At 37.7% G+C, this 26,925-nt stretch overlaps 1 protein-coding gene across 3 annotated transcripts; it reads right to left on the reverse strand.

Annotated features, from left to right (window-relative positions):
- Positions 1-216: 216 nt before the first annotated feature.
- Positions 217-25,858, reverse strand: LOC109043644 (CYFIP-related Rac1 interactor B). Of its 3 annotated transcripts, none has more exons than XM_072296931.1 (9): positions 25,492-25,858; positions 14,446-14,573; positions 13,788-14,012; positions 12,989-13,125; positions 11,777-11,977; positions 10,930-11,009; positions 10,201-10,398; positions 8,044-8,129; positions 217-6,824 (listed from the first exon to the last, which is right to left on the reverse strand). In XM_072296931.1, exons 2-8 carry the CDS (start codon positions 14,528-14,530, stop codon positions 8,063-8,065), a joined length of 993 nt encoding a protein of 330 aa, XP_072153032.1. In that variant the 5' UTR covers positions 14,531-14,573; positions 25,492-25,858; the 3' UTR covers positions 217-6,824; positions 8,044-8,062. The 3 variants fall into 3 exon arrangements, with proteins under 3 accessions (XP_072153032.1, XP_072153031.1, XP_072153030.1); XM_072296930.1 differs by lacking the exon at positions 25,492-25,858 and adding an exon at positions 17,460-17,669; XM_072296929.1 differs by lacking the exon at positions 25,492-25,858 and adding an exon at positions 17,191-17,668.
- Between the last annotated feature and the right edge of the window lie 1,067 nt (positions 25,859-26,925).

A 26,925-nucleotide genomic window follows, 5' to 3' on the forward strand; every position in this document is an offset into this window, starting at 1 on the left:
TGTTTAAGGTGTTTAAACTATTTCAATAATGCACTGAGCTAATTGAGCTGTGCAGTACCTCAATTACTGTAGGACATGATTCTATTATCTAAAATAATTCTGATACATGAAAAAGTAATTAAATAATATGAACTTAGAGAAGACATTATTGGTGAGATGCTTTAACATTCAACATAACACTGAAAAAGGGGAAGGGTGAGAAAGAATAATTTCAAGTGGTATGTAATTATTTTTATTTAAAATAGAAGCAGAATCTGGGAAAAGAAAAAGAAACCAATTTAGACTAGAGGGCTTCACATTGAATATTTTCAAAACGGAATAACTATTACTTGAACTTATCAGAGTCAAGCTTATTTTATAAATTGTAATTTCAGCAGATAAAATTTTTCTGTACAAAAAATTAGTAATTCTCTAAACAATTAAAAAATTTACATAACAAGGATTGCAGTGATAAATCATTATTATATGCATATACATAAATTATAACAATAATATTCTTATTCATCAGGATCCAGAACAAATTTGAATTCCTATACTTCGGGCAGTGAAATCAAGTAAAGGCCATTTGTGGAATGAGATTTGGTGTGGCTGGAGTTAAAATAGAGGAGAAGGAAAGAAAATTAAGTGGACTGCTGCAAAACTTGTAAATAGTGACTGGACATAGAAAAATTTTGAAAGGGTGATCTATAAAATTATTTGATGGAAAATGAAAACGCAGCCATGGGAGCTAGCTGTCAGAAATAAAGTCTAGTGAAACCTTAATGAAATGTGCGTAATCAAATGCCTTTTTTACTAAGACATACAATTAATCAGTCAGAAAATGGATTTGTCATATTTAAATGAAAACTAACTGTAAAAAGTAATGAAAAGAATTCTGAGGCTTTTTTTTCATTAATACTATTTATGAGCCAGAAAATAATGGCTAGTTGTGCGTGAATTCGTTCTGAGCATATAATGTTTTCAGAATCATTGCTACTTTCAATTAAACCTATTGAGCAAAAAAGACAAGTATTCTTGTATAATGTCTTTTTTTCCACTTTGACACAAGTTCAAAATGAGTTACTAGTTAAACATTACGAAATTAGAATAATTAGATTCCTACAGCATAACTCTAAAGTGTGATACATGAGATTAGAATCATTGGATTTCCAGCACATAACACAAATGGTTGGAGCACAACTGCGGTTTGGTGCAAATTAACAGAAGAATAGGTACTGGTGAATGCTTCCATGATGGATGATGGTATTTTACTATTATTTCATAGGGAAATGAATTCACATGGAGGCTTCATTAAAACGGATATAATTTCTGAAAATTGCATTACCTTGTAAGTGATGGCTAGAGAGGAAAGAAAAAAGAGGGGAAGAAGTAAAAAAAAAATTAGGAGGCATGAAGAAAGTCATAAATGGCAGTTGCAGATCACACAAACTGCAATGACTATGGTTTTCGGCTACCTATTAAAAATACTATATTACGAATGTCTTCTGATGGCTTATTGATAATTTTTTCTTACTGAAATTCGCTAAATTTGGGGTCTCTGTAGAAAAATACAAAATACACTAGTGTGTTTTGAGTTTCAGGTCTATTATTTCATTGACACTATTTGACACCTACTGTTAGACTTTCAAAAATATGAATATTATTTTACGGTTTATAGAATAAATGCTTCAGGACTCAAAACAATTCCAAAACTAATCTTCAACACAATCTTTTAAACTAGTTAATTTGGCACTACATATTTTAAGGTTCTTTTAATCAAAAACCCAAACATACCATTGTAGCGATAGTTTTAATGGTTTCAAGACAACAGAGTCAACACAGAGAGAACTTTAAATGTGATGGTACTCAAATAGCATAAATTTTAAACTAAATTTTCAAGGTCCCAACTTGATGAACAACAAGGTATACCTGTATTTATGGTTGTAATCCATTTTTACTACAAGAAATACACTGCTTGAAAAAACCTCTTAGTTGCAAATTGGAATATGAATACAGTCTGCTGGCTTGATTTTAAGCTCATTGCTTGGTAATCAGATCGATTTCTGGAGGTAAAATTTGCGTCCGTTGCTCTGTTTCAAAATTGCCCTAACATTTTATTCAGTACCATGTGACTAATTGGACAAGCACATCTGAGAATGGAATAATGTTTACAAAAAATATGAGAGAAAAAAAATGAAATTTTTTAGGGAATTTTTGTGTCTTGGCTCACACAACAAAAAAGGTTACGGTCAGTTTACAAATGAAGCCATTAAGTTTCCAAAAGAACCTAATTCCATTGGATGTAGTCATTCGAAAAATACCCACTTTAAAAGTGAAAATTTCTCTGGAAATGAAAGAAACTGAGCTACAGATCTAAAACAGTATTCTTTCATAGAGAATCAATTTGTAGAAGAACATGAGTCGCGGTCAGAAATTGACAATATTGCTGTAATCTGCAAAAAAATTGGATCAAAAGTCTGAAGGATATTTTGCTTAAAAATTTGAACTTAAAAAAAGAACAAGTGAAATTGTTTCCGAAGCATACTATTCAATGGAAAACAAATAAAATATTTGGTCATGTATGAATGGAATAGATAAACTGCATCATCGCAAGAGAAAGAAAAGGAAAATAGGGGGACAGATCAATGTAAATATGGCAAAGGGGACAAAATGAAGAAAACAATTTTCAAAGGCAGCAACAAGATCTGGCTACTTGTGAAGTTTGACCAATGAAGAGAGAATAAGTAGACAAATGCAACATTAAGTAGATTCCGAGAGAATAATGAAGATCAGAAGACAACAATATTGATAAGGAAACAGACTCATGGGATATTAAGTTAAAATTAATATTAATCAGTCATATTTTTCATAAAATTTTTCAAAAATCAAACATTTTGTTGCGTAAGTATATTTACAATTAAATTAAATATATGAGAAGTAAATTTAAACAATTTCAAGGAATAATGGTTCATTTCCAAACATTTTTATGAAGGAACATAATGGTTATATTACTTGTGATCGTAAAAAGATATAAGGATTACATCATATGCAATGAAGAGGGTTGGCTTTCCTTAGTATGTAGTAGTGGCCCCAGTTTTGACCCATTTCTGAGCCAGGGTTCCTTTCAACAGAAGACTGTAAGATACTGTTGAACTGTGTACCTTATCTTTTTCCTCAACCGACATAAAAATGTCAAATTCCATTTTTAAACCGCTAGATTCAGTGGCCACCTAATAAACCGATATCATGTTGTATTAACGACCGGGATGGACGCTACCTGTCTTCCTATTTCTGAACGCAGCCATGCCCAAACACAGTTGAACTGTTTGTTCAATCTGGAATAATCTATTTTTTAATTACAACACTGTCAAGCAAAGCAAACTGACTGCTGCTGGATGGTCAACTGGCCATATCCCTACCCGCTCTGTTGTCTCGAAGGAACAAACAGGATGTTGGCTTGAATGATCATCTGCAGCCTTAATGAGAGACTTTTAAGTAGAGTTGGGCCGGGTATCCGGCGATTATCCGGATTGCCGGATTATCCGGCCGGATACCGGATATCCGGCTCCGGCCGGATACGATTTTCGCGAGTATCCGGATCCGGCCGGATAATCGCGCTATCCGGTTTTTGGACCCGCCGAATAGTGCTTTTTTGGCCCTGAAAATTTCGATAAATTTTTGGTGATATTCTTTCTTTTTTCTTCCCTATCAATACAATTTTCTGTGTTTTTTCCTGAAACTTTTGACTTTTTTTCAGTCATGGTAATTGTTCGACCTTTACTACCGGAATAACGCACATGTTCTGCTAATTGACGCGATCGCAACGTAAATTCCTTTAGTCCGCGACCCGCGTGTTTCACTATGGAACGCCGTTACTTAGTGTCAAAACCCTTTTCTTGCGCGCGCGGAAAGAAAAAACCCGTTTTCGATTAAAATCTCTGAATTTCCGGATTCCGCGCCGGTTTTCGATATATTTGCACCGTTTGTGTCAAAACTATTTTTGTCGGCGCGCCGCTTCAAATCTGTTCCGCGCGCGGAATTTTCGATGTATCGATTCCTGCTCGCAGTTTGTGTCAAAACTATTTTTTTCGGCGCGACGCTCCGAATCTGTTCCGCGCGCAGAATTTTCGATATATCGATTCCTGCTCGCCGATCGTGTCAAAACTGTTTTTTCCGGCGCTGCACCAGGAAATAATTCCGCGCGCTACATTTTCGATATATCGATTTTTCTGCGCGCGGAGAATACAGGGTGATCCAAAAGTCCCTTCCACCCCTCTAACTTTTTACCTAATTGAGGTAAAGATTTGAAACTTGGGGGATATTCCTAGGTCAAGGGGAGCTACTTTTTGGCCCCCCCTAAAATTTTCAGGGGGCCCCCCTTAGTGGGGCAACGGCCCCCAACTTTTAATTTTCAAATGAGAAGACCCCCTTTGTGATAGTTCGTTTGAAAGAACATAAGAAAAGAAAACTTTTCACGCAAACCCGAAGTCAATATCTCAAACCGTTTCAAAATGGCGGCCGGTTAAAGTTCAAAATGGCCGAAAATTCACATCGGTAATTTGTCGATGGATTTGCGCGAAAATCGGTATGTAAGGGTATTTTGACACGAGAAAAACGAATTGGATGTTAGATTTTCAAAAAAACCAAAATTTCCAATATGGCCGCTGTTTAAAGTTTAAAATGGCCGAAAATTGTCACCTCGGTTTTTCCTGATGGATTTGCCTAAAACTTGGAATTTGAGAGTATTTTGGCATAAGATAAACAAATTTGAACTTAGATTTCTAAAAAAATCAATTTTTGGTCATTTTGAACTTTAACCGGCGGCCATTTTGGAAATTTTGGTTTTTTTTTTTTTTTTTAAATCTAACGTCAAATTCGTTTTTCTCGTGTCAAAATACCCATTCATACCGATTTTCGCGCAAATCCATCGACAAATAACCGATGTTAATTTTCGGCCATTTTGAACTTTAACCGGCCGCCATTTTGAAACGGTTTGAGATATTGACTTCGGGTTCGCGCGAAAAGTTTTCTTTTTTTATGTTTTTTCAAACGAGCTATCACAAAGGGGGTCTTCCCATTGGAAAATTAAAAGTTGGGGGCCCCCCTGAAAATTTTAGGGGGGCCAAAAAGTAGCTCCCCTTGACCTAGGAATATCCCCCAAGTTTCAAATCTTTACCTCAATTAGGTAAAAAGTTAGAGGGGGTGGAAGGGACTTTTGGATCACCCTGTATTCTCCGCGCGCAGAAAAATCGATATATCGAAAATGTAGCGCGCGGAATTATTTCCTGGTGCAGCGCCGGAAAAAACAGTTTTGACACGATCGGCGAGCAGGAATCGATATATCGAAAATTCTGCGCGCGGAACAGATTCGGAGCGTCGCGCCGAAAAAAATAGTTTTGACACAAACTGCGAGCAGGAATCGATACATCGAAAATTCCGCGCGCGGAACAGATTTGAAGCGGCGCGCCGACAAAAATAGTTTTGACACAAATGGTGCAAATATATCGAAAACCGGCGCGGAATCCGGAAATTCAGAGATTTTCATCGAAAACGGGTTTTTTCTTTCCGCGCGCCGAAAAAAAATTCCGTGCGCGCAAGAAAAGGGTTTTGACACTAACGGCGTTTCATAGTTTCACTTTCATAGATGCAGGTGGAAATTCAAGGCCCGAATTTTGTTAGCTACGACCGATCGTGAGTCGAGTAAACTTAACCTCAAAAATCGCGACATTTTTCTAGCGAAAAAGCACTATCCGGATCCGGTACTATCCGGATCCGGCCGGATACTTTTTTGAATTATCCGGTATCCGGATCCGGCCGGATACAAAAAACCGATATCCGGATCCGGTTCCGGTGACGCGAAAATTCCATTTCGGCCCAACTCTACTTTTAAGTGTCCTCAAAATCCATCGCCACCGGAAATTGAATATGGAACGTCAACAATACGACAAAACATCAAACTGCCTTAATCGCTTCACCATCAAGGTCAGCCCTTCTTTGGATCACAGAAAAAAAGTAGGTACTGAATGTTTCAAAACTACTGTTGCTAAGGATAAAATATGGTAAAATTTTTTTGGTTGTGGTGTCATGTCTGTCCATGGTAGCACAAGAAAAATCTCAAACAAATTTGACCTTTTCTAACAATCGCTTTTACCACCAAAACACGAATAAAGGTGCTGGCAGATTACACTAAAGAGAGGGAAATAAATGTAGCTTTTAATTATTACTGTAATGCAGCGCAGGTAAAGTGTAAAGACGATATCAATAGCTAGTCAATTCACAAGTTTTATTTCTTTGATTTCTAGTTCAGAATCTCCATGAGAAACAACTATTGACTGGCTGTTTGGCTAAATTCATTAAATTTGAAAATGACCAATTCTCTGTTTGGTTTGTGACTGATAGATTAGCATTAAGGATAGAAATGATCTAACTGAACTTTGTCACTACACAATCAGAAATTCTAAGAGAACTGAAAATTTGTCTGGTTTTCAGAATATCCAGCTCCAAAAAACTGGAGATTATCCAGTGAAGTTGAGCAATGAAAGGTGGAACTAAATCTGTGCAGTGACACCCTTCCTTGACTCGAAAATTAAAGTCCTAGAACTGGCTTACATTTTTAAATAGATTGAAGGCAAAGGTGGCAGTAAAAATTTTAAAATGAGTAATTTTGACTAATGCCATGCATGCCTGCCGCAGATTATTTTTATACTTCCTTTCTGTTGATGCTCCTGATAATCTGCGGAGAAAATCAACCGCTGATTAGGAGAACTGGTTATTAAGAAGGGATGTCATACCAAATCAATCCGGATGCCATATAGAATTAATACTTGAGGGTAAATCTTTGCAATCTGGAAACAAAAAGAATGAGTTATCAGACAGGGAAAAAATGTTTCCCAAAATTCTTTGTTCAGTAAAGTAAAAATTTGTCATACAAGAGGAATTTATATTTTCATGAGTTGCAGAGAGATTTCTAAAAACTGCATGGAGTATTTTAGAAAGGAAAAGAAAGACACACTGACAAGAGAGATTGACAGTTGAGAATGTGATTTTATACTCAATAGTTTTCTTTACTGTTTTTCTGTTGGTGAAGTTTGTTAGAATGGTTCACTAGATGAGGTGCAAATTTATGGATTCTGATACACGTTCTCTAATCCGAATTTCACGTAGAACACAATTTGTTCAACCAAAATTACTGAAATTAACTCCTAACTAAAATATTTAACATTTTTTGATGGGTAAATCCAAACTTCCCACTTATGAAAAAATAAATGTTTATGTGAGACAAATCCAGCACTAAACATTACTGTAGCAGTCTATACAGTATGAAAAGATGGCAACCTTAATCTCAGTGCTTGGGCTCAGCAGTTGCATGTTAAAATTTTGAGCAACACGAAGCAGGGGACGAACATTCCTTTATTACTCAACTGCCAAAATCTTTATAGTGCGCGATTTGATTCAAGTAGACTTCTGATTTCTCATTTGCGGGGAGTTGAAATTTCCTACGACCATTGTAAACTAGAAACGTTAATATCTTAGTTAGGAATCGATTTCAGTACTTTTTGTTGTGCAAATTATGTTCTGAGTGAAATTTTCGTTAAGAAACAGGTATCAGTATCCTTCAGTTCGTGCCTTATCTACTGGTCCATTCTCTGTCCGTGCATTGCAATGGAGCTATAGAAAGCTGATGGTACCTCTCGAGAAAATGTTTTCTCGGAACGATCAATCAGATCGCATTTAAGAAAAAGGACCCAGCGCAATCATGTTGTAAAAAGGTTGCTTCTTCATAACGATAGAAAAAAATTTTCAGAATAGCAAATAGTTTTGGCTTCTCATTGGAAAGTTGTTAATTTTAAAGGAAAATGATTGTGTAAATTTAGATACTGTACAAATATTAGGTATTCTCAAAAAGAAAAGAAGAAATTGCACGATTTGGAAAACACTGTAACCACACTGGTTACTTTTATCGAATTGTCATTAAGAAATAAAGAATTGAATGCAGTTTTATTGTGCTCTCTATGATAAAAAGAAAGGAAAAAGAAAACGAGAGCCTCCTCAATCATTACTTACCAATAAGTCACATCCATTATCATGCCGCCAATAAATTTCGAACATACTTAGGAGTACTTTCTTCATTGAAATGCTTTGTAGTATACCTGAAGCAAAGAAGAAAAGGAGACATGATAATGTAAAAAGGGTAAAAATCAGTTTCTATCACTTACGTGGCAAAAGAAAAAAATCAGCGTAGGTCTGAAGATCACTAAACAGGTATTTTTCACTTGCGGCTGCTATTTTTAGATTTTTCACATTGACGTTTAATTAAAGTGCAATTAAGTATGAGTGTTGAGAATTATTTCACAAGCTCTTCATATTCTATTTCCTATTTATACTTTCGAAAGAGGAGAGAAGCAATGCAAGACTTAAAAGAATAAAGGTACAAACTACAAGGAAAATGCAATTTGCGACGACCGCAAAACACCAGGACTATTGATGAAACTGCAAAACTTCCTCTTGTTCTATCTAGTTCATTTTAATATTTTCCATTGCTGACTTATTACATTCTGCCCCCTTTTGTTCCATCAGATTGGTTAAGTCACAACATTCTGAAATTAGATTGTTGGAGAGGCATGTCATCAGGTTTTTGTAGATGGATCATGCTACCTGCTTTCATCTTTTTTTGACTTCCTCACTTCTTATCAGAATGGAGATGTTGCACGTGTGAGAAATTTGCAATTTGATTATCGATTTAAATGTAAAAGTTCAAGAGAAACACAATGGTGCCACTGGTTTTCTCTGAAATCAACTCCCAAGCTCAGAAAAAGCTCTCAAGTTGAGGCCAAAATGGAGGGGATATCCCATGCTATCCTGAGAGTCCACCTTTGCATCAATACAAACTCTCCATGCAAAGATAGGGAGCAAATACATTAGCAGTGTTGCCATGTTTTCAATTTTAGAGTCCCCAAATAAAGTGGCAGCCGTGTCAATGTATTTGCTCCCAATCTTTGCATGGAGAGTTTGTATTGATGCAAAGGTGGACTCTCAGGATAGCGTGGGATATCCCCTCCATTTTGGCCTCAACTTGAGAGCTTTTTTTGAGCTTGGGAGTTGATTTCAGAGAAAACCAGTGGCAACATCGTGTTTCTTGCGAACTTTTACATATAAATCGCTAGTCAAATCGCAAATTCTTCACACATGCAACATCTCCATTGTTGATGACCAGCTTCGATCATGATGTCACTGAAGTTCTAAGTGGGTGTCACTCTTTTGAGAAATATCAATTTGTGCCCACACTGATTGCTTAGATTCATTTAATAGAATTAAAACCAATTGTGAGGTGCAACACTAGCATAACGGTCCTTTCTCTACAACATGGTGCAAACAAGCGTCCTGATCGATGATTCTATTACTTTTTCCCATTTTTGCAGATCCAGTGTTGAAGAACAATTGTTGAGCTTTGCTGCTGAATTTACTGCAGATCAAAAAAAGTTTCCTAAATTTTTGCAATGATTTAAAATTTTCCAGTTGGGGACTGGGAATGGAAAGACAGGGTGAGTAATATCTGATGGAATCCTGAACTGATGTAACTGACTAAAGCACTTGGACGGCAAAAATCAAAGATAACTGTGATCAATATTTGGAAAACATAGTTCCACTTTAGTAACATTCATGGAATGCCATTCTATAAATGTATGAATGAAAATAAAAATTTCCAGGTACCTATTCAAAGAAAATTGTTCGAAAAGCAGAGGAAAACAGTGAAAAAATTTAGAGGATAGAAATGAAAAAAATATATATTTGTTGTTTTTCAGGGATTGCAGATTTGACTTACAGTTGTAATGGCTACCTGGACATTGCTACACTAAAGCATAAGTCATGTTGATATGTGTTGTATCCACCTATCTGTGACAAAGGTATCTTAAGTAAATCTACAAAAGGAATAGTGCTTAAACATTGCCATGGAGTCATTTAAAATTGAAAGGGCAGACATTACTTTTTAGGATTACAGTAAGACCTCGATTTATTGGATTTCACAGGATCAGAGGCCAAATCTGTTAAATCGTGGAATCCGCTAAATCGCGCTAGGCGGTCTTGCTGAAGGGACCGGAGGATCGATCCGTTAAATCGCAGAATCTGTTAAATCGCGATCCGATAATTCGAGGTCTTACTGTACTAGGTACGAGCTAAACAATAAAGCCTACATGAAAAAAGGATTTTTTTTGTTTTTACCTGAGGGCATTGAGCAGTCCTTCTGAGCGCACGGATGGTTGTTCTTTCAGCAATTTAATGCAGCCTTTCACATCAACTCCATTGCCTTTCACAAAAACCCCCTGAGGATGAACGTGATCATAAAGGATTACTAGTCCGACCATAACTCGCAGTACCAGTAGGCGTGTTTCTTCTCGTTCAAACTGAGAAATCAGGGACCTGTCAAATAAAATTGTTCTTATGTTACAAATCTGATCCAAGAAAATTTCAACATTAGAGTAGCATTGCTTTGTAACTTTAAAATTAAATATTTATGAACCATTTTTTTTAAACTTTAAAATTTTAACATGAGAAGACTTTGATTCTTATCGCAGAATCAAAGAAAGGAGAAATAATTGTGAAACTTCGGTTGACAACACCCATTGACATGAGTTCAAAAAATAACCGCTGGTCCATCCAAGCCTTTAAATTCTATTTTAAAACAAATTAGTAGGTACGGTCTGCTAATAACAGAAATGCGGTGAGTCTTTCTAGAATAGGACCTATTGTGTTCCTCAGCAGACTGTCTGATTATCCTTTTGCTTTTCAAAGCCCCAACTTCCATGACATAATAATGAAAATAAAATTAGAAAAACGAACAGGGTAGAAAACTTGAAAAATATAGTAGCTAAAACAGACTTAAAGTACTTTATTATGCAAATTTGCTCTTTTGGTTAGAAAAAAAAAATATGTCACTATTGAAGTACTCACGGATTTTCCAGCATCCTAAGACAAACTTTGGTCATAGTGCTCAGCATTTCAGTTGTTTGTTCAATTGGAATTTCCGGATTCTAGAATTCATGGGGCGTAAAAAAAAGGAAACATCCAATTATTATAATCACTTAGGCTGATAGGTTTTGATTAGTAAAAATGTTGGTGTGCCTACGGCAAAAGGAAAATGAAAGTTTTTGGCAAGAGCTAGTTTTTATAAATTTGTTCCACAAATTAACACTTCTCAAGAAAAAATTGGAATAATTGAAAAACATCTGCTACGAGCGCTTGTCTTCCTTATCAATAGGGCGGCTTTCATTTTTTTTTGAGAACTCAATATGTAAAAAGCGAATGGGTAAATTAACAAAAAAAAGTAACCCTGGAGTTTTGATTTAGGAGAAGGGAATTATAATTAGAATTGTTTAGCTTAGATAATTCGTGAAGCTGATCCGCTGACTTCTAAGAATGCACAAAGAGAATCTAAGTGCGACAAAAAGACTGAGCCGAGGGAAAACTGCTATTATCTAGCCATCAATATCCTTTGCAAGAAAGGCAACACGAAGCAGAGTAAAAGAGGTGCATCTCTGAGTCATCAGCGTTTCTCCTTCGTTGACAGCAAATTAATATAGATGAGAGCTACAGGATACTAGGAATTGGCATGAATCAGTAAATCAGCTAAAAATCAGAATAAGTGAAGAAGGAACGGTGCCAAACTTTAAACGCCATTTTCTAGATTTAGGAAAAAGTGGAAATGAACCCCTTTGCATGAGCACGTCATTAGGGCTCCCTGGGGTTTCTGATCTAAAACTCATGCAAAGAAAAAAACAATAAGGGAAAAATCGATTACCTCGCAGACAAATTTTGATGTTGCATCACTGAGGGCTCTGAGCATGGGTGTTGCATGTGCATAAAACAAAGACATACGATTTGCTAATTCATTACTGACTTCTTTCCCATCACGTCGTGAAAATTCATTGTCACACATTCTTTGTCTTGTTATGGTCCTTCGGTAGTAACTAAAATCGTTTTGAATGGCAGGTGTTTTCATCTGCAAGATTGAAACAGGAAAAAGATCTTAGAAAATAAATGTTTTATGATCATCGGAGATGATTACAAGTAACGGACAAGGTCTATTAAGATAACTCAATTCTAGCATTCCATCGCTCAAATGAAAAAATTCTTGACACTTCAAGGCAGCAATTGATAGTAATAGGAAGCTCAGCAGAAAAAAATAGTAATTTACTTGGTTTTGGATAAGTTTAATTTAAACAGTATAATTACAGTTTAATTTGAAAAAAAAGGGGTCAAAACAGCCTGGATAAGTCCCAAATGATGAAAGATGTGGCCAAATTTAAGTAAGCTTCCATTAAAAAGGCACAGATTACAGGTTCTTCTTAAGTTAGTTCATTTGGCTTTACTTAAGGAAAAATAATAATAAAAAAAAATCGACATGATAATAGAAATCCGAAATACTTCAAAAATTATGATAAAAAAATGCAAGAGCCCTACTTTCACTATGCAGCAAATTTTCAGTAAATTAAATCTTGCCCTGAGTTTTTACACTAGCTTGGTTTTTGAGAGGTCATTCTTTCTGTAATATATGCACATTATGGACCTGTGCATACTATTTGCTTAAAAGGAAATTATTTGTGGAAGAAAGAACATTTCGTTTGATTTTTTCACAAAACTTTTTAAGATACCTGAACTGATTTATAAGAGAAAAAAGAAGAGCTTTTAGAATCTCAGAGAGTTTGGCAGCTTCTGGCTTTCGATTATCTGCACAGTTCATCGATTAATGAATATCTTAGGAACTTGAACTTTACCATCTATAGCAATGAAACCCTTATGTGTGGAGGATGCGCAACAATTGATTGCATAGACAGCCAGAAACGAATGGCTGCCAACTTATCTTCAACTACTTTCCTGTGTTTAATAGATTTCAACTTGCCAGTTTAGAATTAATACTTTTAGTCCATTCCAAATATTTTAGAGGTGCCAAAAAAAAAAAAAAAAACAGTAAGAACAATAAAGGGAAAGTATGAAGCTTTTAACGACTTACTTTGTACTCATCAAATTTAAGGACAAATTCTAAAATTTCAGCGAACTGTTTGACCAAGGCTTGTTGCGAATCTAAATGCTGGGTTGGAGTTGAATTGCCACTGCATAATTCACCGAGGATCATGGGCACAATTCTCTCTGGAAAACAATGAAGTTGGAAATAAGAAAAAAAATTACTTGACAATTTTAACTATTTATTTAATTTCAAGTTTGCACTAATTCCTACCTCCGTCAGTTGCATGCTCATTTTCTTGTTTGATCTTTCTTAACTTTTAGCTTTTGCTCCAGTTGAAGGTGGGTACATAATTGGCCTGAAACGTCTTGGTTATATTTATTTTGCCATGCAGTCTTAAATTCCACGTTTTAGTGCATTTTTCTTGTATTTACTTAATTTATTTTTTAAGAATGAGGCACTTTTAGGGATGATTTTGTGATAATTTATTGAATTTAACAGACCTTTTCTTTCTTTGTCTTTGAAATACTCGTAAATACACGAGAAAGAATGGGAGGGAGAGAGAGATGGGAGAGGAAAAGTTCAGGATTAAGGGATTATTATACCTCTCTTGGCTTCCCAAGGTTGCCAGCTTAATCGTCTATCGCTCTTTAAAAGTTCAAAACAAAGACAAATGTACTTTTGAATGTTTCTAGAATAGATTTGTCTTCCTCTAAATACTTTTTTGTTCTACTGGCAGTTCAGACGCTTCTGACAATTTTAAGATGTGGTTAGTTTGATGAGTTATTAAAATTATTCTTAGGCATATTAGATAGTATGCATCTATAGACTCCTCATGAGGACTTACCAAGGTCTGTTGAGAAAAGGTAAAACCGTTTGAGCTTAGCAACAAGAGGCATCACTGTTTTCCAAGCTCGCAGTTGACATTCTTCCGTGGGCGTTGTTATTGCTTCCCGAATTTCTTTGCCAGCGCCTTTGTAGCATTGAATTTCATCTAAAATTATATCACATTGTTCCAGAACAGATTGCACTTCTATATACACGAGTCGTTCATCTGGCGTTGGCTGTGCATCTGTGAGGATAATACAAAAATAAAAAGAAAATTATTCCAACTTAAAGATATAAATTTTTTTCAGGAATCAAATATTTTTTCGGCGTCAATTAGATAAAAGGTAATATGAGACAATACTGGTAAAATAAGGATTCATATATGGCAATGCAGCAATCTCTTCATTATTACACAGGTAGACCTTCAGCTCCATTACAATAAATTGCCCTCGAACTGAAGCATTGCCATCCACAGATTAAAAGATTGACAAAGTAGTGCCTGAGTAAAAGCACAAAATTATGGTCTTTCTAATGACATGAAGTGCAGGCACACAATAACTTAACATCACTTCTTCCAAGTAATTTAAAAAAAAACAAAAATACTTAGGTGGGTGGATTACTGTCTTGTTTTCTTGATGATCAATAATAGCGGTGAATTTTCTCCATTGTAAACTTACTCTCAAAATCCAGAAATACATCATACTTCTGATAAGAACAGCAGTTCGATTCATCTCGTGACAGAAGACTCAATAGTGACCCCATTTCAAGATAATGATTCTTGCATCAGGAATTGTTGAATCGCATCCTGAAATCAGCGAATAAAATATAACGTAATAATAATGCGCATACATATTTGATCCAAGATGAAAATTCAGATTTCCTCTTCTTTCAAATTAACTTTTTTAAAATTCCATCGTCAGTAAGCTTTTGGAGGGCTGGGCTCTACTTTCTACCCTGTCTCTGATGAACAGGCCTCAAACTCGCTTCAATCAGACTAGTTTAGATGCGATGTCACCATACTATGAAGATTTTCTCTTAAAATGAGAATCGATTCAATGAAACTCATTACAGGTTATTTACTAGCTTGAAATCTGAACTGAAGTGCAGTACAAAATTCATGTTTGTAGAGTCCCTTTTACAGTCTGAAAGTTGAGAAGCAAACACAATTGTAACCAAAGACATAAAGACGGAGCACTAAAAGCAAAAAATGAAGCTTCTAGAGCTTCTTTTCAATCACCTCTACTATTGGCTAGAGGATTGGCGGCGAAATCGGGACAAGTTTGAATTCAAATGTAGGGCGGGAACTAATAAATAAAATTGCGGAAACAAAGTATTTTAGGTTGATTTTTGCCCAAATTCAGGTACACACTCATATTTTTTTTAACTTAAGGTTAGTTTCAGTCCGTCGTCGACCGATTAATTTCATTTGGGAGTAACGTTGATCTAGAACTGTAACGGCCTGTTTGAACCTGCAGAACCACCATGAGCAGAAGAAAAAGTAACTTTATCTGAGATTACTGCCTGTTACCGAGCAAAAGTAGGTGAATTATATTAGGACGCAGACCGAACTTTCTTAGTATATTCGTTTTAGGAATTTAAAATACGTTTCAAAGAAGAAATGTGCAAAAATCAAGAGGACAAGTTCAAATCAAATTTCCGTTTGCCGCCATGGATTCCCGCGCTCATTTACACACTCACACACGCGCGCAGCGCCGAACCTAGCTTCACTTTTTCCCCGTGCTTTTAGATACGAGCGCTCCGTCTTTATGTCTTTGATTGTAACACTACAACCTTGAACACAATTTATTAATTAGATTAGAAAGAAGGAACTATGGTATGAACACCACAACCTCTGAGAAAAGAGGGGAGTTTGTGTGCTTTTCATGAAAATTGCTTAATAGGGATACAAGAAGTGACTATTTTGAACAGGACCGTCAAAAATATCCTGAAAGGAAGAGTTGCATATACTTTGACATATCCTGGTGGCAAGCCGTAACTATCTTAACAGGGATAAGAATGATCTGTCATGATTTATGTCTTCATAGACTTAATTCCATTTTTAAAATAAAAGAGTACTTAGACATTCATGTACATTTAAGGAATTCATGGATGTCAAAAATTCTATAAGGCTTGTTGACAAACATGATCAGACGATTGCGATTGAGTATTATAGTGTTAAAACTCGAGAGTACCTGAACTGCATGCATTTCATTTGAAACTACTTTCCCTTGGCAATACTAAGGGATATCTTTTAACTTGAACAATTCTTCACACCATGCAGAAATTTTTTGTGAAAATATCACTGATGTTTCACTTGCGAAGGCTAAACACACTCATGATACACAAACCAGACCAAGGTACTTAAACAGTCGACAAATATACCACAGAAGGAGGGACTAATTAGAAGAGCGACCTTAAGCAATTCTAACTGCTGTAGATGGAATCCTATTATAAATAGGGAGGATTCCTTCCCTATGAGATTACTAGTTGCCAAGACTAGGCAGCAAGACCGCCAATATTTACGGAGTCCCTCCAATATAAAGGACTTGGGGAGCGTAGCGATTACTTGATTGACGCATATATTTTCTGATGAATATTGAAGCAAAATATACAATTTGAACCCCTGTCAATAGATATACCCAGTACTGCTATGAAACTTTCTTTAAAAGTACAGCTAAGGTAAAGCAAACTCAAAGACATAAAGACGGAGCACTAAAAGCAAAAAATGAAGCTTCTAGAGCTTCTTTTCAATCACCTCTACTATTGGCTAGAGGATTGGCGGCGAAATCGGGACAAGTTTGAATTCAAATGTAGGGCGGGAACTAATAAATAAAATTGCGGAAACAAAGTATTTTAGGTTGATTTTTGCCCAAATTCAGGTACACACTCATATTTTATTAACTTTAGGTTAGTTTCGGTCCGTCGTCGACCGACTGATTTCATTTGGGAGTAACGTAGATCTAGAACTGTAACGGCCTGTTTGAACCTGCAGAACCACCATAAGCAGAAGAAAAACTAACTTTATCTGAGATTACTGCCTGTTACCGAGCAAAAGTAGGTGTAATATATTAGGACGCAGACCGAACTTTCTTAATATAATCGTTTTAAAGCATTTAAAACACGTTTCGAAGAAGAAATAAGGAAAAATCAAGAGGACAAGTTCAAATCAAATTTCCGTTTGCCGCCATGGATTCCCGCGCTCATTTACACACTCACACAAGCGCGCAGCGCCGAACCTAGCTTCACTTTTTCCCCGTGCTTTTAGATACGAGCGCTCCGTCTTTATGTCTTTGAGCAAACTCCACTGAAGCAGGATATGATGCTAGTATTTGAAAAGGACAGTTTCCTGGTCATCCCTACTTCGCATTTCAGATTTTAGTGAGAGGGGCTGTTGTTAAAAAAAATTAAGGTAGATTACTTACGATTTAGTATTGATAAGAAGCTAGATGCGAGCTATGAAGAGAAAACTAGGGGAGCCATATCAGTGAGCTTTCATTTGAATTCCTACATCAAGAGGGAGAAATCACAATATTACAGCACACAACCTACTAAAAAAGGTAACACTCTATAAACTCGAGAAAAGAGAGAATCAGAAAGCGTGACAAGCAGTGAGTGTTTGCTGTTTTGCTGAACTTTTAATTAAACATGAAAAAAACTATGTTGAGTCCTGTAGACATTTAGCAAAACTGACCTACTGTGTGTGGAAATCTCAGATACTCAATTATTCACAATAATTCCAGTTAAATATGAGATATTTTTCAACTTGGTTACAGGAGATTAAGGAGATCAAAAACTTTATAATAACATTACAAGTTTTGCGATGATTTTTGAAAGTCGGAGAGGAGAGAAACGATAAAACGATTGATAACAAAAGATTTGTCTCCGTATAGGTAAATAAAGTTTATCACTAACCTAACCTCGAAGCGTAAAGCGGAAAAAGGAGTGAACAGATTGGCCCAGATATTCTGGACCACATTTCACCAAAAACTTCTGTTTATCAAACCGCCGTCAACACCTACCAAGCGGCGAGTAGGCCTTCGGCCATGCTCGGCAATCTTCGTAGCCAATCAGGTTGCCGCTCGCCGCCCGTAATCTCGAAGAAGGTTCGGCTCCTACACCACCCTACACTTTTCGAATTTTGGATTTTGGCATTCGGCCTGATTCTCTTTTCCTCTTTTCCGTAATTAATAACAATAAAAAATTCATTTAATCATCACTTAGCGGCACCTTGTCCAATTTGTGCCGAGCGCCTCTACAACTTTGCAAATTTGGACGTTACCTTTTGAACATTTCATCCCTTCCCTTTGAAATTACTTTGAATAAGTACACTTCACATATCACACGGGACTTTTATCTGCATATTTACTTGGCTTTATTCGCAAAGGATCTTTTAAGAAGTAAATTCTTTCGATAACTTATTGGGGATGGTCAAGTCACCAATTAGAGCCCGTCATTCCATGCCATTATTATTACAGGACTAGGTTTCTTACCTATAATTTGATGGGCACCGTGAGAATAATAGATAACCGTATTTGATCCGTGCCTTAAAAACTGAACTGCTGGTGGCAGAACCATCTTGGTGATGTTCATAAGGAATTTTAGACTTTATTCTATTTTTTCAGCAGATGAACCTTACATGGTAACTTGTAAAGTTTTGCCTCATTTTCCTTGAGTTCTACTTAGTTTGATGCCAAAAAACAAGAAAATTCATGGAGAAACGTGCCTTAAAGGTGATAGTTCCCCCTCATACTTACTATCAGAGTTCCAACGGAAAAAATCTTGTTGTCATAGGTAAATACGGTTTCCATTGCTTCTTCAGCTGTTATAGACAACTATGCGGGTTTGCTGGAGAATTTGGTGACTGCTAGGATTGTTAATTAGTATCTCCGAAGCCTGGTTGTTATAGCTAAACTTAAAGCATTGGCTTCAACACATCGCAAAACCAGAACCTTGGAGAGACCAGTGAACATCCATGAGAAAAGGAGTGAGGAGCAAGGTACCTAGCATTGTACATCCGCCTGGTTTTCACAACTACCGTTCCTAGGGATTTAGGATTCAGATTCGCACATCAACCAGTAAGCTTTTCTCCCAATCATCTTGATATAGAGGCAGCTATGCAAGGCGCAGCCAGGTAGTCCAATGCTCAAGCCACTTAATCAACACAAATATTATCCTAACTTACAACAAAATGACTTGTTTCTTCTCTAACAATGGAACCGGAAAATGTTACTTTGAATGCGCGAGAAACTTCTTTGGTCGAGATGAAGAAATGAGTCCGGAACATCTCGACCAGGTACAGGCCGCTGTGTTTACATTAGGAGTCTGGAGTATCTCGCCGCAATTTCACTTGAAATCACCATGAACAGATCAACGGGGTAACTGATATTTGATTTTACGAAAGGGATAAATGTTAGACGCGGACGAAAGTTCTTTTGTCGAGGTGAAGAAACGCTACCGCTGAGAAATTGAGTCTGGAACATCTCCTAGAGGAAGTCCGCTCTGGGTACGCTTTGTTTATGTCCGGACTATATGTCGCCGTTCGTTTGTTTACATTAGGAGCGAGTTTGACACCGATGACAGACTTTGGTTTTTGATGAAAATTTGGTCTGGAATATCTGGGCCAAACGCAAAAACCCGGAAAAAGCGATCAAAGCGGAGTGACAAAGAACTGCATAACTTGACGGACGGGTTGCATAAGGGGCAGGAAAAAGATGGTTTCTGATTAGCTGACTGTTCCTACCAAAACTTTTTAGCTATTTTGGAAAATTTTAGTACATGTGTATAATTTGTTTATATTTAATGAATAAGTAATTTTTCTACATTCTCCTTAAGAAAACTTAATATTAAATAGAAACTTAATTTCTTGAAACCTCATAAGTTCATAACAACAGACTTCCAGTCGCAAGGTATCCATTAAGATACAGAGATTGATTGAGCTACTGCTTAATGCGAAAATTTGAAAAAGTGCACGGTGTTAAGGGGGGGGGGGGGGGGTTGACTGCTGCTCAATGTCTTTCTCTTCTTTTTTTAGATGAGGGGTGGGGATTGAGCACATTATAAATGAAAACGGGTACCATTGAGTTTTTCGGAAAATTTTACACAAGAAGATGTATTTAAATTGCAAATCTCTGTGGTACGCAAGAGCTCGATGTTATATTTTTGTGATGCATGACATTCGCGGTGATACCACTATTCGACCACGTGAGAGCCCCTGTTGCCTACGCCAATAGTTGAAGGCGAACCGACATGGCGTTGAAGTCATCACTATTCCTGGATATTCTTTGTGAGCTCTGAATAAGCACGACATTTGTGGTGATGCAACTATTCGACCACGGCGGAGCTCATCTTGCCTACATTGTAAATTGTAGGCGAATTGTCAATGCAGAAGGATCACCGCTCTGTGCTCGGTGAACGTGCATTTTTTGTGCGTTCCGAATAAACGTGTCTTTCATGGTGATACCACTATTCGACCACGTGGGAGCCCATGTTGCCTACACTATGCATTGAAGGCGATCTGACATGGTAACCTGAAAAGTTGAAGTAACCTCCTCCCGTTTGGTAGAGAGCTATTTTTTGTGTGATTGGCGAGGGTAATATAGTAAACGCAAGTATGATTGGAAAAGGGGCATTTGAAGCACTAAATGAAGAGATGCGTGTATTTAAGGAAAAAATTATTGAAAAGAAATGGTGACAAATGCGAGAGAAAAAATGAATACTGAGCACAATACACCGGCCGTAATGAAAATATCATTTTTTAAGAAAGAAAATGAAAAGGAAGTTGTATAGGTATTTTCTTCAGAAAGTACCCACAGTTAAATTTATTAAAGTGCCAAATGATCTCTCTATATAATCTCTTACCTAGGTTTTGATATTAGAATTCATCCCCTGTGTAAATTCTCACCGAGGAGGGGGGGGGGGCACTTTTTTTTGCGTCATCTCCCTAAGATCCAATGCAATTTTCCGAGAATCTGCGATCTGCGACAAAACTAAAAACCACAGCCTGGTATGCGAAAGTATATAGTTGGTATTGGTTTTTGGATACTGTGTGGGTAACTGAGTATTTTCACTCTGTGACGTCGCACACTTGTCGTGAAACGTTATTTTTTTAATCCGTAATTATAAAAATTTTCCCGGATAAGACCCCTGGACCCCTCTCACTATGAGAGCGGCGGATCCCATTCGACCGTCAAAGCCCCCCCCCCCCCCCCCCCCCGACAAAATTCTGGATACGCGCCTGCGCAGGAGTGTCATTGTAGGATCAAATAGTTTTCGTCAATGAGACATTTACGTGCATTTTGCAATTGTAAAGAGGCCGCAAAGGGGGGCCATGCCAGCACCTTATTTAGCGAGTGGTTCTGCGCAGTGACAGGCGGTGCTGCCAACGCAGGCAAAAGTAATTGATTTCTGTGGAGCTGGTGTGCGTTGCATACCCACCACGGGCACGTTATACAGGGTGTCCCAGGATTAAGTACGAATTGAAGGAATCGTGATTCTTTGGGTTAAAGGAAGACGTTTCTGTGGTAGGGCCGCATCAAGGGGGTGGCCACATGGGCCGCGGCCCATGGCGGCAAATCTAAGGGGCGGCAAAAATTTGCAATGGTTTAAAGAGCTTGATGCAAAAACGGCTTTTTTCGCCCCCCTCTGGAATTTCTTCAGACTTTGTCTATTGATTACTCATACTTGAGCGCTTCTTTTCCCAAATTTTCAGACCCCCAAAAAATTTTGGGGGGAGCTAGGGGGGGTGGAAGTCAAAACCTGTGAACCTCGATATCTCTCGAACGAAGAAAGATATCGAGGTCCGGTTTGGACGAAACATCGTCTAAAATTGCATACTTTAAGATTCTAAAGGTCGAAATCCCGATATCGCATTTTTAAGTCAACATATGTGCTTTTTTTTCCAGTTTTTAGGTCTAGATAATTTCTTTTAAACGAAAAATTTACAAAGATCTCAATTTTTTATTTGAACCAAAACCAGTTTTTTAAATTGTTCGTCTTTTTCCGCATCCAACGAGTGTCCATTAAGCTGGGAAACCAAACGGTTCCGGAGTTATGATCGATTGAAGTTTCCGCTCAACGCGCGCCGACCGATTTTCGCGCGCAAAAAAGTCGGATTTGACTGTTATTAAATCAGATTGACTGTTCAAACTGAGCGAAATGCATTATTATGGACTCTTGAGGGTCGCTGAGTTCAGAAATTACAGATACTTCCAAAAAATTCACGTTTTTAAAATTACAGCTCCGTACAGGACCACTGAGCGGCCGGTTGGCGCTCAGTGGGCCTCTAAAATAGCGCTACAGAGCTGTAATTTTAAAAACGTGAATTTTTTGGAAGTATCTGTAATTTCTGAACTCAGCGACCCTCAAGAGTCCCTACTAATGCATTTCGCTCAGTTTGAACAGTCAATCTGATTTAATAACAGTCAAATCCGACTTTTTTGCGCGCGAAAATCGGTCGGCGCGCGTTGAGCGGAAACTTCAATCGATCATAACTCCGGAACCGTTTGGTTTCCCAGCTTAATGGACCACTCGTTGGATGCGGAAAAAGACGAACAATTTAAAAAACTGGTTTTGGTTCAAATAAAAAATTGAGATCTTTGTAAATTTTTCGTTTAAAAGAAATTATCTAGACCTAAAAACTGGAAAAAAGCACATATGTTGACTTAAAAATGCGATATCGGGATTTCGACCTTTAGAATCTTAAAGTATGCAATTTTAGACGATGTTTCGTCCAAACCGGACCTCGATATCTTTCTTCGTTCGAGAGATATCGAGGTTCACAGGTTTTGACTTCCACCCCCCCTAGCTCCCCCCCAAAATTTTTTGGGGGTCTGAAAATTTGGGAAAAGAAGCGCTCAAGTATGAGTAATCAATAGACAAAGTCTGAAGAAATTCCAGAGGGGGGCGAAAAAAGCCGTTTTTGCATCAAGCTCTTTACGTACAAAAAAAAAAAATCGTATTTATAAAAACAAAATTACAAATGAGAAAAGGTGACAAAATCTTTCATTTCCTGAGAGTATAGTAATTTCTAATTTTGTCGTCTCTTAGTGATACAAGAGACAGACAGCACCTTCAATAAGTCGAGTCAAGAGAGAGACCAAACACGCAATTTGGCCTGGAATGGCGCGACTTAGAGAGAAATGATGAGGAGGACTTGAGATGAAAAGGAGAAGCCCTCGGCGCGGCGATCGGCATGTAACACATTTAGCGCCTACAAGACTGCACGAAAACTTCACGCATTGCGCCAAACACATTGCGGTCAGCGTGAAACGCATAGCGCCTACAAGACTGACGGAATACTTCACGCATTGCGCCAAACACGGTACGGTCTGCGCGGCGCGGCGGCGGAAGTTAAATAATTGATCCACATTTATGTTTGTTCTTTCAGGATTTTTTCGTTCATTTCTTATGAATGGAAGGCCTTGCCCACACAGAGATAGGTTTACGGAACTTAACTTTCGCGCAAAGCTCCGTGAACTTTTGCTAGTAGTGTTGACAGAGCTTTCCCAAAAAATGTGTTCAACACGAGTAAATGCGTCTCATGCACCCCTCCCCCGCTGACACGTTCATTTGATGGTTTTTATCGAGTTTCAAAACGAATGAGAAGGGGGCGGCAAAATACAGGCGGCCCATGGGCGGCAAGTAGATGAATCCGGCTATGTTCTGTGGTATAACTTTTTTTCTAAAAACACTTTCCCTAGGTCCCCATTATTCCCCTATTATCCCCCTATTATCTCCTTATTATCCCCATTTCATCCCCTATTATCTCGAAATCTATGAGTTATAGCGAAAAAAACGTAAGAGACATTTTCTCAATATTTTTCAACGCTAAATCCAAAATAGGTGCCGTCAAAAATCAATTTTTGTCGCTAGAAAACATTAATTTTGACCACTTTTAGGTTCGATACCTACCTTAACCCCCCCCCCCCCCCCTCACAATGCGTTATCCCTTATTTGGAGGTAAAAAATGAAAAAAGTACTAAAAATTACCTTCATTTACCAATTTTCATCAATATTGGTTGATAAACAGTGTCACAGTGTTTGAAAGACGAGTTTTTTTCTCCAACTTTAGGGGGCCGTGGCCTCCGGGGAAAGCGTTTTTGGAAGACACGTTATACAACAAAAACGTCTTTTTTTGACCCGAAGAATCGACTCCTTCAATATTCACACTTAATCCTGGGACACCCTGTATGACGGATTGTCGAAGTGCTATGCTATCTCGGGAGCGGCAACTGCGCTGGTTAGTGACTTGTCTACTTGACGACACTGAATTAATTCATCGTGTCTCGTACATCACGGAACGTCATTGATGGTCTCAGGTTGTCAAATTTAGAGACGATACTGAGACAGAGATACGAACATTTTGTCACTCTAAAGGTGCGTTTCGCAACAAAAGAGTGATAGCATAGGCCAGGAAGTGTAGAAGGGGGGGGGGGGGCGTTGACAGACTTTTCAGAAGATCCGGGAGAACGATTCTGTAACAACTCGCAAATGGAGCGATCCTATTTATGAGTCGCTGGTGTTACTGAAGTAGTCAGTGATCGCGATAAGTTGCGATCTGATCAAAAATTTATCGCGAAAATTTCAATAAAATCGCAGTTTCATCGACGGCGATGTATCGCAATATTATCGAAATGCCTCTCGGTCGCATGAGAGTTGAGTTTGAATCTGGGCTCAAGCGCTTGTACCATTTACCTACAAACAATCAGTAACGAAAAAGCTCCCCTAAAGTTGTTTTCCTTTGAATTTTTCTTTTTCATTTCCCGTCCAAGAAGACAAAAATAAGGAGAGAAAGGAGACAAAAAACAAGAATAGATAGAGATAAGGATAGAAAGAGGAAGAGGACGAAGAAAAAGGGGAAGAAGAACAAGAGGAAGAAGAGAAGAACTTTTCCTTCTGAATAAAAAGAGGATCTTGATTTGATCAGATTTACTGTTACTAAACGATAAATGCGCGATACATTCAACCTTCAGACGATGTTTAAAAAATGTCATTGAAAATTTGAATACGTTGACCCGATTCTAACAACATAGGTAGTTCTCGTGTCTGCAACAAATTCTCTGACAGAGACTGTCCTACTGGGACTAGGATGGGGATGGGATGAAATAATACCACAATTCGACCACGTGGGAGTTATGTTGCCTATACTCAAAATTGAAGGCGATCTGGTATGGCGGTGAAGAGCCTCCTCTCGATGGGTAAAAAACAATGTATTGAAAGTGATCGAAGTGAGCGTGCCATTTCAAGATGATACCACTATTCGACCACTTAGGAACGTGTGGTGCATAGGTACACTAGATATTGAAGGCGAACCAGTGCGGAGTTAAAGTACCCTCTTCCGGTTACATAAAAAAACGATTTTTTGAGTCTCCTGATTCCGCCGTGTTTAGGGAAAACGCCGCATGGACAACTAGACTTTACCAAATTTCTGACGATGAAAATCGAACACTGAGGATTTATTGCCTCTGTATAAATTTTTCCCAGAATTTCAATCACAATATAATCCGCAGAATCTACAGTTTTCATCCAAAAAATTCATAGATTTCTTAAAATTGAATATTTTACTAGAGGAAATTTGGCAACGTTCAAATTTACGCACGCCTTTTTCTCTTCGTATGCGGCAGAATTCGCGACATTTGCATGCGCAGAAACCTTAATTGTAACAAATATCGATGATATTGAAAATAACTTTTCTCGATAACGATGAAAAATACAATAGTTCTCACCTGCGAAGTCTACGTGAGATTTTATCTCAGAGGAGACTTTTCTCAGACTTTGAATTTGTTGAGACGCCTCTGAAGAGTAAAAAGAAGTCTTCAATTCACTTTATTATGTGCAGCAGTTTGGCGAAATTTGGTGCAAATATAGTGGAACAAAATAAGCGCTTCTTCCTAACGCTAACAACTTTTTTTTGTACCTGCGAGTAGTTTTTCCGATGATGATGATTAATGAACTGAAAATAGAGAGCAAAAATCGAAACACGTTGAGTAATTGCTGCAAATTTAATGTTGCAAATTTTAGCGGGCACATCAAATCACTTTTCACTTGGTAAAAACGAAAGCGCGATCATGCTTTTTACACGATACTTTTAATAATAAACACACATTTTTTTTTTTCAAATTTTTGTGTAAAAATGAACTTGTTCTAAAATATTTTGCTCTGAAATTATAGTCCACTGGAAATCAACGCGAAATTACCGTGTTATTTTTACGAACGGGCGTTTGAGTGGGCGTTTCAAGTCTTCCAAAGAAATATAAAAGTATGCACATATGAGCGATCTTATACGGACATATCCACCCGAAACTTTGCATAAAAATTAACTCCTTAAAGTTTTTTCCCCGGAAATCTGTAAACTAAACATCAACGCGAAACGCGAAATCGTCCCGTTTTAGTTTCTCCAAAGAATAAAATAAGTAGTCAACGAAAACGAAATTGTCAACGGCCTAACACAGTACCATCACAGCTACCAACTGAATCAACCGACATCGTACTTTGATAAGCCGAGCACGAAAAGCAAGCTGTCCGACCGGCTGTCGGGCACGTCTCAAATTCGGCAGGGGACAACGGACAAGCTGGAAGAGTTAAATGCGTACACCGCGTGAAAAAGAGAGAGAGAGAGAAAAAAACATACACTATCGCAAGTCCGGAAGACCCCTAACTAAGCTCGTTCTATTTCAAATCCTTCATCTTCCCCATGCTCATGTCCGAGGCCCTAGAACCCCCCTCCCCCCGCTCCGGTCACGCCGAGCTTCACACTTCACCCCTCCGTTACAATGCATGGCGATAAAAAGAGGAGGAAGAGCTAATTACATGGTATGCCCGCTGATTTATTATTTAACGGTCGGTCCTGAAACATTGCCGCCGGTTGGGGACCTTAAATGTTATCAATTTTATTATGTTGAGCATTGTTTCTTTTGTCGTATTAACTACGAACGCACACACGTCCAAAGGCTACGCTCGTCAATCAGGGGTCATGCTATCGAAATGAATCAGTCGATCCTCGATTTATCGGTTGTACCAATCGATCTTTGATACATTAATAGATTCCATAGATCGGGGATTGAAAATTTTGTCTTCGCATACTCCAGTTCACAGAATGACGTAGTCAGTTTGAAACCTTAAAAGTTTGCAATACGAACCAGGAAAAAAAAAAAAAAAAA

Source organism: Bemisia tabaci, chromosome 2, assembly GCF_918797505.1.
Source record: "Bemisia tabaci chromosome 2, PGI_BMITA_v3".
Classification (NCBI taxonomy): Eukaryota; Metazoa; Arthropoda; class Insecta; order Hemiptera; family Aleyrodidae; genus Bemisia; species Bemisia tabaci.